This window comes from Zootoca vivipara, chromosome 1 (genome assembly GCF_965207765.1).
Source record: "Zootoca vivipara chromosome 1, rZooViv2.hap1.1, whole genome shotgun sequence".
In the NCBI taxonomy this organism is placed as follows: domain Eukaryota; kingdom Metazoa; phylum Chordata; class Lepidosauria; order Squamata; family Lacertidae; genus Zootoca; species Zootoca vivipara.
In genome coordinates this window covers 112786804-112799577 of record NC_142582.1, presented here as the reverse complement: position 1 = coordinate 112799577, position 12774 = coordinate 112786804, and the positions used below count along the sequence as shown (strand labels likewise).

Here is a 12774-nt window from a genome sequence, read left to right as displayed (position 1 = left end):
CTACGGCCCTTTCACCCCAGTGCCTTGCAGGCTAGGGCCAATGCAGCTGGCCCAGGCTGCTGCTCATTTGGGGAGCAGGAGGGCTCCCCCAACCCCAGCTGGGCTAGCCCCAACACCTCTGCAGCATCAGGTTTTGCTCAGCTGTGCCATAGAAGAAGCCTCCCCTCACCCGATCTGCAGCATCAGATTGCTCCGATGGGGTGGGCGGAGGCTTCTTCCACGTCCCATCTGAGCAGCATCGCCGCAACGCCGCAGCATTGGGCTTCGTGCAGCTGGGGCGTAGAAGAAGCCTCCCCCCGCCCCAGCTGGGTGATCCAATGCTCCTGGGGCACCGGGGTCACTCAGATGGTGGGGGCAGTTTTGTGGAGCCCCCACCCTTCTGCCAGCTTGGGCAAGCCAGACTGGGCACTCCCTTCAGCTTGGCTGAAAGGAGTGGCAACCGGGTGGTCCTCAGCCGAGCAGTTTAAAGATGTGGAGGGAGGAACAAGTCTCGACTATGCAGCTTGTTTCTCCCTCTGCGCCATATGAGGGCAGACCACCATGTCTGTTTCACTCAACGGTATATGGTATATTGCTGGTGCTGCGTTTCTGAGTTCCTCTGGATGAAGTTGCTCTGCTAGCAGAGGGACTCAGGAGCAAAAGTTGTTTCATCAGTGATATACCACTGAGTGAAACCAACATTGTGGTCTGCCCCTCATACTGGTCCTGGGCGATATATTGATAGGGGGTGAAGACTTGAGTCTAGAAATTTGTGTCTTGGTTGAAGAAGGGTGATGTCATGCAGGAAAGGCGTTTTTAACTCTTCCACTACCTGCCATAGCTTCTTTTTCCTGTGCTGCAATTTTTGATGTGTGTTATGTATTGGCAAAGGGGCTGGCATTCAAAGGTATTTGAGGATCTATTTCATTAGGGGTACAATAACGTCTGTTGGTCTTTAGGTGCTAGGAGACTTTTTTGCTTCTTATTTATGACTGCAGCTGAAGAAAACAAGCTCCGTACCACTGGCTTTCAGCTGGTGGGTTGGGAACCACTAGTGCAGGGGTCAAGAAACTTTTTCAGCAGGGGGTCAGTCCACTTCCCTCAGACCTTGTGGGGGGCTGGACTATATTGGGGGGGAGGGGAAATGAACGAATTCCTATACCCCACAAATAACCCAGAGATGCATTTTAAATAAAAGCACACATTCTACTCATGTAAAAACACCAGGCAGGCCCCACAAATAACCCAGAGATGCATTTTAAATAAAAGGACACATTCTCCTCGTGTAAAAACACGCTGATTCCCGGACTGTTCGCAGACCAGATTTAGAAGGTGATTGGGCCAGATCTGGCCCCTGGGCTTTAGTTTGCTTACCTATGCACTAGTGAGTCACAGGCTGATCCAAGGTGGGTAGCAACAGGAGCACTACCACCATGTACACATATGGAAAAGGATTAAGAAATGGGTCTCCAAATTTAGAGGTAAAAAGTCTGAAGAATACTGCTCTACACCATGCAATTAGTAATTTTGTTTAAAAATTCCTTTAAATCACTTATGGGTGATTTTTGTTTTTTAAATCCAGTCTTAACCAAGTAAAGGCTACTTCTCATCTGCATTTCCCCCTCCCCCCCAAGCTCAATCTCTTGTTTAAGTATTTTTATTACAGTTTTGTTGAATCAGAATACTGCTCCTTATACAGCAGCATAATGGTACTTCTCGTTTCTTATTGATGTACTGTGTTGTATTCTGTTTTCTAAAGTCTCAAAATCTTTCTTTTGGGAGAAGCTTTTGGACCTGAAGCATATTTTTTTGTGTCCTTTCCCCCCCTTCCATTATATGTATTACCTCTTCTTTAAAGATTGAATTTCTTTCCCACTAACAATCTGAAATGCTTTTTGTTTTGAACTGACCTAGTGCTCAGAAAGGCTATAACTCCACCTTGGTAAGCAGCCAGTTACAAATGTTTGCCTTAGATAGCAGCTTGCTGTACATCTTCTGCGAAGAGAACTACAGTAATACGTCGGGTTACGAACGCGTTCCGTTCTGGATCGCAGTTCGTAACCCGAATAGTTCGTAAACCGAACGCGATGGGTGCTGCCATTTTGCGCATGCGCAGATCGCGCGATTTTCGCGCTTTGCGCATGCGCAGATCGCGCGATTGCGCGCGCGCCGCTTCTGCGCACGCGCGCGCGGCGAGATCACTTCCGGGTTTGCGCAGTTCGTAACCCGAACTGTTCGCAAACCGAGGTGGTCGTAACCCGAGGTACGACTGTACAGTAAAAGTTTCAGAGTGCTTGCTCTGTTTAATGTACTGGCTAAAAAATATTATCTTCAGTCGTAGCCCAGGTAATATCCAATTTTTACAGGTTATCTTGGGGCTGTACATACCTCTGTAAATATTCAGCAAGATACTTTGGGGGCAAGTTCACAGGCATAACAGGGATGATCCTCTACATACACAGAGTGTTTGAGCCATGCACACATACCCTTGTACATGCACAATGTCTTATGTGACCTGAAGAATATATACCGTAAATAGGGAAAGGTCAGGGCCAGCCCAAGACCTTTTGGCACCTGAGGTGAACTGCAAAATGGTGCCACCTTTCCCCAGGGAAGAAGGGGTGAGTGAATATCTAATCAGGAACAGGGAGGGGAGGGGATACATTGGGATCTGCTGCCACTGTGTATCCTGCCACCCGAGGCAATCGCCTCACCTTGACTCTTGGGTGGGTCGGCCCTAGAAAGAATTGTGGAAATGTTTATACAGATGTACACTCCCTCCCATGAGTTGGAAGGATTGTTGTCTCACTATGTGTAGAGGATCACCAATTTCTTAAGTCCATAAACTACCCTTTTAATGGGCTTAAGCCTATTTCATCATCTGTGTAAGTTTAGTAACCAGTCTCCAGTGGTTCCAGCTCTAACCTAGTGTTTGGTTTCCTAGGATGGCAGGTAAATGAAGACTGTGGTTTCTTTAAGATAAATGCTTTTATTTACACACATATACTGAGCATAGGATGAGAGGACTCGCAGCATTCCAACAGATCTTTTCTCCTGAATAGGTTTCCAGGGAAGGCCCACAAACACATAGCTTTGGATCCAGCAAACTAGAGAGGCTTTGCCTCCCCCCACCCCCAGCTAGCATAGCTGCCAAGTTTTCCCTTTTCTCGCGAGGAAGCCTATTCAGCATAAGGGAAAATCCCTTAAAATAAGGGATAACTTGGCAGCTATGCCAGCTAGTCCATCCAAAACACACACAAACACACAACCTCCCTCGGCTTAGTGTTCTCTTTCCTAGGATAACAGTGGCATATAGTCAGATGAGGTGGGTTGGGAAATGCCTGCTGGCTCCTAGAAAGCACCATCACTTTGTTGTTGTCATAACAACCCAGCTCATCTGGCTGATGCTTTGCTTGTCTTTTTAGTGTCAGTCAAAGAGTCAGTGTGGTGTAGTGGTTAAGAGCAGCAGACTCGTAATCTGGGGAACCGGGTTCGCGTCTCCGCTCCTCCACATGCAGCTGCTGGGTGACCTTGGGCTAGTCACACTTCTCTGAAGTCTCTCAGCCCCACCCACCTCACAGGGTGTCTGTTGTGGGGGAGGAGGGGAAAGGAGATTGTTAGCCGCTTTGAGACTCCTTCGGGTAGTGATAAAGCGGGATATCAAATCCATACTCTTCTTCTTCCACTCTGGATGTCTGTACACAGCTGTACCACAAGACAAGCAGAGGGATCATTGCAGTAATCCGTTTATCAGAGTGGCTCTTTCGTTTTCCTTTTGCAGGGACGAGGAACAAACTGCTGTAAAACTGAAAAACAAACTCAGAAGACAGCAGAAAGAACACAACATCAAGGCAATCGTGCATGTGCAGGGCAGCCTATTTGTCTTCGAGAGATATGTGTACACACATGATTTTGCAGCTTTTTGGATCCCAATTCCAGGGTGAACTGGAAGTGGAGTAGGGTAGTGTTGCAAAAAAGTGATGCCTCTCTTAAATGCTTCCTTTCTTTGGAGAATGGGTAGAACCCTCCAACCTATTACTGATAGTTGCTTTTGAACGAGACTTCTGCTAGGCCAGGCATAGGCAAACTAGGCCCTCCAGATGTTTTGAGACTACAATTCCCATCATCTCTGACCACTGGTCCTGTTAGCTAGGGATGATGGGACTTGTAGTCCCAAAACATCTGGAGGGCTGAGTTTGCCTATGCCTGTGCTAGACTTACTAAGAACTTATTAGGTATATATTTCTCAACCACTTCCTTCTGGCAAAAGCTCAATGTGGAATACAAAGGGGCTTTGTTTATATAAAAAACACCCTGCACCTGTTGAAATTCCTTATATACATAACCATTAAAGGGACAGGGTAACCTCCTGCCCTGCATGCTCATTGCCTAGGGCTTGGAAACACGCCCTTGTGGTTAAAAACAAATTGAAAATAAGCAGAACCTCCTAAATCAGGCCAATAAGCCTATCTAGTCCAATATCCTTTGGTGGCCAACCAGATGGCTGTGGGAAACCCAAAAACAGGATTCAAGCACCAGAGCACTCCTCACTCCTGTGGTTTCCAGCAACTCGTATTCAGAAGCATTGCTGCCTCCAGCTGTGGAGGCAGAGCATAGACATGATGGTTAGTAGCCTCCGATAGCTCTCTCCATGCATTTGTTGTCTTAAAGTCATCTAGCTTGGTGGCCAGGCACTCTCATGCAGGCCTCAGGCAGCAGATTTTGGATGTTTTGTTACTATTTTTTACGACCATGAAGGCATTGCCTGGATATTGTATTTATATATAAACAAGCAAACAAAATTAGTTTTATGCCAGAAGTATAATTTTTTACCTTATGGACTCGTGTTTCTGCCACAGCATGACTATGACCTGACACAATAACCGTCCCCTTCCATTGCATGGGGACAAGGGCTTCGTGGCTAGCACCAGTTCAGGGTGTTTGTCATTCACGTTTTTGTTTTTATTGGACGTGTAATACCACTCCAATTCAAAATTGGGTTTGTAATGGCTATAATTCTCCTTAATGCAACACCACTGCAGGTAGCATGTGTATCTCCCCTATATGGAGTACTGTGTCCAATTCTGGGCACCACAATTTAAGAAGGATGTTGACAAGTTAAAACGTGTACCAAGGAGGGCAACCAAGGGTCTGGAAACCAAGCCTTATGAGGAACAGTTGAGGGAGCTGGGTAAAGTGGAAAGTGAGAGAAAATATGATAGCCATCTTCCAATACCTCAAGGGCGTTCACATGGAAGATAGAGCCATAGCTGTCAGGTTTTCCCTTTTCTCATGAGGAAGCCTATTCAGTATATGGGAATTTCCCTTTAAAAAAGGAGGAACTTGACAGCTATGGATAGAGCAAGCTTCTTTTCCCCTGCTCCGGAGAGTAGGACCCAAATCAATGGATTCAAGTTGCAAGAAAAGAGACCAGGAAGAACAGTGTTCAACAGTGGAACAGTCACCCTCAGGAGATTGTGGACTCTCCTCCTTTTGAGGTTTTTAAGCAGAAGTTGGATGACCATTTGTCGTGGATGCTTTAGCTGAGATTTCTGCATTGGAGGGGGTTGGATTAGAAGACCCTTGGGGTCCCTTCCAACTCTATAATTCTATGATTTCTAAGTAAGTCCCAGTGACCTCAGGTCAGTGGCCACCGCACTGCAACCTTCACCAGCAAGCCACCTTTCAGATGTTTCAAAGCGCGACTCGCATCAGCAACAGCCAACGAGGGGCTGGCGAGGGTTGTGGCCACATGCATCTGGAGGGCACCAGGCGGGCGAGGACAGTTCTGATGGGTGCTTTGAGGCTTGCACCTTCTGCCTTTTAAGCTGGTAAAGAGTACCTCTTGTTCTGATGCTGCAACCAGCAGGCTCAACTCCCCCCAGCTACCCCTCTGGGGGAAAAATGAGAGTAAGGTGAGTAAGGAAGGGAAGACTGGTGATTATTACAAACCCTCCAGGTGCCCCTATTTTCCAGGGACAGTCCCGGATTTACAGAAGCCGTCCCGGTTTCTGATTCAATCCCAGAATGTCTCGCTTTTCCCTAGGACGTCCCTATTTTCATCGGAGAAATGTTGGGAGGGTATGGAGTTAGGCAACCCCCAGAGCCAAGGAGATAAGCAGCTATATGACCTTTAGAAGACACCCCTGCATGGGGAAGTTGTTTAATGTTTAATTATGTTTTTACCCTGTTTCTCATATTTTAAGACATACCCATAAAATAAGCCATAGCAGGATTTTTAAGCATTCAAGGAATATAAGACATACCCCGAAAATAAGACATAGTGATAGGTGCAGCAGCAATGCCGGCCGCGGCAGGAGGAGAAGGAAAAAAATAAGACATCCCTTGAAAATAAGCCATATTGTGTTTTTTTGAGGAAAAAATAAATATAAGACATGTCTTATAATATGAGAAACACGGTACATATGTTGGAAGGCACTCAGAGTGGCTGGGGCAACCCAGTCAGATGGGTAGGGTAATAATAATAATTTATTTGTACCCCGCCCATCTGGCTGGGTTTCCCCAGCCACTCTGGGCGGCTTCCAACAAAATACAGTAATCTATTAAACATTAAAAGCTTCCCTAAACATAATAATCAGTGCTTTTTCTTAAGGGACACGGGTATGCATACCCCTAAACATTTTGTGTATCTAAGTTTGGCCTGATTGAGGGGCAGTATTTCAAAATGAGTAGGAAAATGAGAGTACCCCTAATCATTTTTAAAGGAAAAAAGCACTAATAAAAATAATAAAAATAAATAGAATAAAATGTTCCTATCTTCATCTGAGATATTCTATGTTGGCTGTTTAGGAGTAATAATAAACCATTCATTCATTCATCTGAGAAATGCTGGAGGATATGTATTGAACCGAGGCAACCGGTTGTTATTATTATTAGTTGTTGTTTGTTTGTTTTTAGATATTACTTTCCCCCTTCAACTCTTCAGTGCATGTATTCCTATTCTAGGGCTTATAAATGTCTCTGTCTATATAATTTTATTGCTTCTGAACACCGTCAAATTGTCAATATTAATTGCCTCCCTCAGCCCTGAAATAGGAAGGAGCCGAGCACAGCCAGCAACTCTGGCGACTGAGCTCTTCTCCCGCCCGTCCCATTTTTCCCGCCCAAGGAGCCGCTCCTCCTCCTCCGCCCGCGCCGCCCCCGCCTCGTTCTTCCGAGCGCCCGGCAGGTGGCGCTGCAGCGAGCGGCGCTCGGCTCCCCCTCCGGTTCCCGTTCCGGGGCCGTAGCCGGGCTCGTTCCGCCGCCGAAAAGGCGCCCGCTGCTGCTACTGCTGCCGCCGCCGCCGCCGCTACCCCCTGCCCCCACCCCTGGCCGGCCCCTGCGGCGCTCGGGGGCCGCCCAGCCTCCCCCTGCCGCCATGGCTACCAAGAAAGGGGGTTCGCGGCTGGAGACCGAGATCGAGAGGTGCCGCTCCGAGTGCCAGTGGGAGAGGATCCCCGAGCTCGTCAAGCAGCTCTCGGCCAAGCTCATCGCGAACGGTGCGGCCCTGCGGGGGGGGGGTGAGGTGGGGAAGGGGGAAGGGAAGCCGCGGGGCCGGACCCCCCCCCCCCCCGACAGAGCTTCCCTCCAAGTAGGCAGCCGCGGTGCGTCAGGGGATGGGTGCCCTCGCGTGGCAGCGGGTAGCCCGCCTTATCGGTTGCACAACAACAAGAGGGGCGCCTCTGGGCATGTGCAGAATGCGGCCCTCCGCCGCCGGGCCACATGAACGCCAGCAGCCCCCCGCAGATCTGACCCTGAGGGCAGAGGCTCCCAGGTCGGAGGGGACGACGACGACGTCCTGCCCTTCCTCACAGATGAAGCTCTGGGTGCTCAATTGAGTTGGGGGGGGGGTGCCACTTCTATCACCCCTTCCCCGAGGCTGTGGGTGGTACTCTGCCACTTGAGGTGCCTTGTGTTTTTGCATGTTGAGGCTGCAGAGTGATGTCGTTAGTCTGTGCATGCTCTACGGTATCTCTCTCTCCTTTAATATCGTCCTCTGGCATAAAGTCTGAAGTATCTTGGGTTGAAAACTGGCAGGGAATTTCCTGCGGTTAACGTGTGGTGTTAGGCCAGCCTCAAATTTAAGCCTCGAAGAGCAGCGTTAGGGTGTGAACTGATGGTTCTGGTTTGTTTGTTTGTTTGTTTTTTGGTCAGATCCTCTAATGCTACCGTTTTGTTTGTTTCATACATGCGAGGAGTTGCATATAAATGAAATAGCGTGCACCCGTGTGATTTTATCTAATAGAGGTCTAAGGACTTCTGGCTAAGGCTTTTTAAGCTTGCATCTCATCTGAACACCAGGTAGAGTTTCCTGCCACTTAACCAGAATTAGTGCCAGGGCCGGCCCTACGGCCAGGCTGGGTGGCGCAGGGCACCACGGCGCCGGCCCGCCAGGGGGGCGCCGCGAGCTGCGCCCGCCTGCTGGCCGGCCCGTCGCGCAGCTGCGCCCACGGCAACTGCGCTGTGCCTGCCCGCCCGCCGCGCAGCAGTACCTGTGGCAGCCGCACTGCGCCCGCCCACCACGCTGGGAAACGGGGCGGGGGGCCGCCGGGGGGATCCGTCGCACCACGGCGCCAGGGGCGCTTAAGACGGCCCTGATTAGTGCCTCCATAATTTGGCATTAGCAAAAAGGATTTCCAGGGAGGCCTGAGAATCTATGGCCGGCATCCCCAAACTGCGGCCCTCCAGATGTTTTAGTCTACAACTCCCATGATCCCTAGCTAGCAGGACCAGTGGTCAGGGAAGATGGGAATTGTAGTCCAAAACATCTGGAGGGCCGAAGTTTGGGGATGCCTGATCTATGGCTTGCTTAGCAAGTACAGTAACAATAGCATCAATGAGCAAGTGTGCTGGGAGGAAATTACAGCCACTTCACTCCTCCCCTGGTTTTGGTACTGCTGCACTACCAGGAGCTAAACCATGGTTTGTTTTCGCGTCATGTGTTAACCCGGGCTCATTATTTGTTCGGCTCCAAAGAAACCAAGGTTTGCTCATGCCTTAGCTTCAATTTCCATAATTTAGGTACTCCCCACACTGAGAAATTGTGGCTGGATCTGCTCATTTTGACTGGCCCTCTAAATGGTTTCCCTATTTGAGAAGTTGATCTCATAGTACCACCAATTTTGATATAGTATAACTAATATTGACAATCTGACAATGTTCATACTGAGGAACAATAAAATTATATAGACACAGGCATTTATGGGCCCTAGAATAGGAATACATGCATGGAAGAGTTGTAGGGGCAAAGCAATACCTAAAAACAACAAACAAAAACTCCTATCATGTTGTACTGCCAGGGCCTATAAAAAGAAAGTTATGAGTTCACTTAACATGAGGAAACAATGCTAAACCTGTTTCTCTTTCATGTGTTTTAACTAATAAAAATTAGAAACATAAGGTTACGGTAAAGGACCCCTGGATGGTTAAGTCCAGTCAAAGGCAACTGTGGGGTGCAGCGCTCATCTCGTTTCAGCTGAGGGAGCCGGCGTTTGTCCACAGACAGTTTTCCGGGTCATGTGGCCAGCATGACTAAACCGCTTATGGCCTACAGAGGACTGTGATGAGTGCTAGAGTGCACAGAAATGCCGTTTACTTTCCCGCTGCAGCGGTACCTTTTTATCTACTTGCACTGGTGTGCTTTCGAACTGCTAGGTTGCCAGAAGCTGGGACAAAGCAACAGAAGCTCACCACTGTCATGCGCCGACCTTCCAATCGGCAAGCCCAAGAGACTCAGTGATTAAGACCACAGCGCCACCCGTGTCCCAGTGGAAACAGAATACAATACTGAACACCCCTTGCAGGGATTCTGATGCATTGAGCTATGGCGTAAAATGGTCCTTCTTTCTGTGAGCAGAGTACTGGAATTGGGAATTTGATAAATCTGAAAAGTTTTGGTCCAATATTGATCATGCATTTTTTAAAACCTTTGTATGGGATCAACAAAGATGGTAACTATCAACAGGTTTCATGCTTAAGCTTCTTACAAGAGAGAGAGAGAGAGAGAGAGAGAGAGAAAAGCTGTTGTAAAACAGTAATGATTGATTCATGTTTATTCCACCCCTCCTCCAAGCAGCCTTATGGAGCCCTTTTATCCTGACAACAACCCTGTTGTTTAGACTAAGGCTGGGTAGGTTACTGGTCTAACACTGTCTGATGTGCTTCATGGCTGAGTGGATACTTCAGCTTACGGGCCCCCTGGTTCCATCCTCATCCTTTGTGCACTATGCACTATGCCATTGCCACCTATAGCTGTGTTCCTGTTTGGATTTACCTATACAGGTGTCCTCCTACTTATCCTGGGGTTTACGTTCCAGGCCCCCACATGCATAAGTGAAATCGCTTAGTGTAGAGCTCCCCTACGGGGAGCCACTGCATGTGGCGTTGGCTGGCCATGAAGGGAGAACGCCGAGAAGGGCACCCAGCAAAACTGGTGCCAGGATGGGGGTGTGGATACGCAGCGGAGAAGGGGAGAAGGCGCCTCCTGCCCCACACTGCTGGTTGATCAAAGGCCACCAACCCTCTCCTGAGCAACTTCAGGGCAGTAGCCCCAAGTAAGGATATGCCTATTCATTCATTCATTCATTCATTCATTCATTTTGCAGCGACCTGCATAAATGCAGTTGTGCACAAGTGGGATGCACATAAGGGTGTGTGTAAAAAGGTACAAGATAAAGGACCCCTGGATGGTTAAGTCCAGTCAAAGGCGACTATGTACCTGTAGTTATATCAGAGAGCTAATCTGAGAAGTTCCAGGCTTGCCCATGATTGCTGCCATAACGATTAATTTCACCATAATGGCATTTTTACAAGTAAGCTACACAGTGGCATTTTTGGAATATTTGACAATATTAGACTGGTCAGTTGCACAGTTTGTCAGCCCTATGGTTAAGAGTGTGGTGTTATATGCAATTGTAAGTCCTGAAAATAACATTTTTTAAATTAAAAAAATTCCACTATATTAATGTAGCATTTGCTGTTATAAATTGCAAGGCGGTCATTAGCTACTGTGAACATTTGTGGTGTAGTACTTTCAGTCTTTAGTACAGTGTCTTTCAAAATGCATTACAGGGAGCCCTGGGATTCTTGAAAGAGAAGCTATATAAAAGTCTAAATAAATAATAAATAAAATAAGAAGGCGCAACTTTTAAAGAATAAGCATGTAAGTCCCACTTTTTCCAGTGGGATGTACTTCCCAGTCCACGTGTTTTGTTTAGCAGACTTGGTTTGCAAGCTTATACAATTTACTTGGAAGTAAAATGCATTCAGTAAAGTGGAACTTGCATTTGAGTACTCCTGCATGTTTGGATCAGACAGGCTCTAATGTTATATGTACATACAGTACTTGGAAATAAGTTCTACTGAAATGAATAATTTGTAGTGGGCAGCTGCAAGCTATAAAAACAATATTGGTGTGGAAAGCAACACTTGCAGCTATCACTTCAGTTGAACCACAAACCTCTGTTAACATGATATTTTAAAATTCCAGATTGTCACTATTTTTGGTTGGCCTTCAATCATGTACTGGCTAATTCAAATTGCATCACTCCCCCCAAATCAGACCTTTTGTGATAAGGAAAGTGATTGGGGTGATGACACTGGAATGAATGGGATAACTAGTAATATAATCTTAACAAACAAATTGGAATGAATGAATGAACAACTAAATAGTCATTGTTATCTAACCTTCCTGCAAATATGTGCAAATAAATCTGGATTAATGTCCAATAAACTGGTCATTTGGAAGCAACCTAACAAGCTTTACTAAAGCTATGTTGGTCTTTTCACATGTGCATGACATGAGGTCCTACACACTTGCCACCAACCAAGAAGTACAGTAGTTACTACTGAAGATTTCAAATTGCAGGTTATAGTTGTGCTCTGAGTGGTGATATTTTGCTGGATTATAGGATAGAATTTAGGAATCTCTGTGTAGAAGGAGGCAGTTTTCTGCCCAAAAAGGAAGAAGTTTTGAATGAGGTTTCCATAGCATTTTGATCATATTTTTTTACATCTTCATATCTACGTTACTCCCTCCCCAACTAGCTCTTTTATTTCTTGTAAACAAGTCTGATCACTGTTTAAAAAGCCAAAAGCTCAAAGTATGCTGACAAGATGAGAGGATACGAATATGTCATTAAACCTATCTTCATTGATTGTTAGCATTTGATATTTTGAGTTCCAATGTGCTTTGGTTTAGTGAAGCATTCCAGGCTTGTGGTTATTAGCAGTACTATCTGCAGAGGGGTATTGAGAGCTTTTCCATTAACAGCGATTCTCATACCAATGGCTTTAAAGGCTTTTAGAGGGTATTTGAGATACCACACTTCTCTTGTAGCAAAGCGCTCTGTGGTATTCCAGTACTGCTGCCGGTTTAGTCACGATATCCCTCCAGGCATTCTTTTAAGTAAGCTTCTCTATTTATGTTTTGGAGTAAGGGAAAGCATGGTACCGGGATATGGTGATGAGAGTGTACCACGATTAAAGAGTGGGGTATGTTGTTGCTGCCAGTGGCTATCACGGATTAAAAAGCAATGTGATTGACATAAAGTCCTAAATATATTTATTTGAGAATACATACCATACGAGCAGAATTTGCTTGTAGGTTTTAAGCTAAGAATTATAATATATTTATTTATATCAAAGAGTTTTGGACCATAGGGTGAAGTTTAAATCTGGAAGGTGCTGAACTCTTATGACTGAGAAGCTGTCAGAGAAACTTGGATTGGCTGAGATAGAAGAAATAAACTGCTGATATTGGCTATGAAACTAACAACAGTTTTTCATGTGAAGCTG

The 12774-nt window shown here is 46.5% G+C and overlaps 1 protein-coding gene across 3 annotated transcripts in view; it reads left to right on the top strand.

The window, feature by feature from the left end:
* The first annotated feature begins 7161 nt into the window (after positions 1–7161).
* The window catches only part of TTC7B (tetratricopeptide repeat domain 7B), a 91404-nt gene continuing 85791 nt past the window's right edge, over positions 7162–12774 (top strand). For all 3 annotated transcript variants that reach the window (XM_035101893.3, XM_060272302.2, XM_035101891.3), the window contains exon 1: positions 7162–7478. In XM_035101893.3, coding sequence (XP_034957784.3) covers positions 7358–7478 — 121 coding nt within the window. In that variant the 5' untranslated portion in view covers positions 7162–7357. The remainder of the gene's footprint in view (positions 7479–12774) is intronic.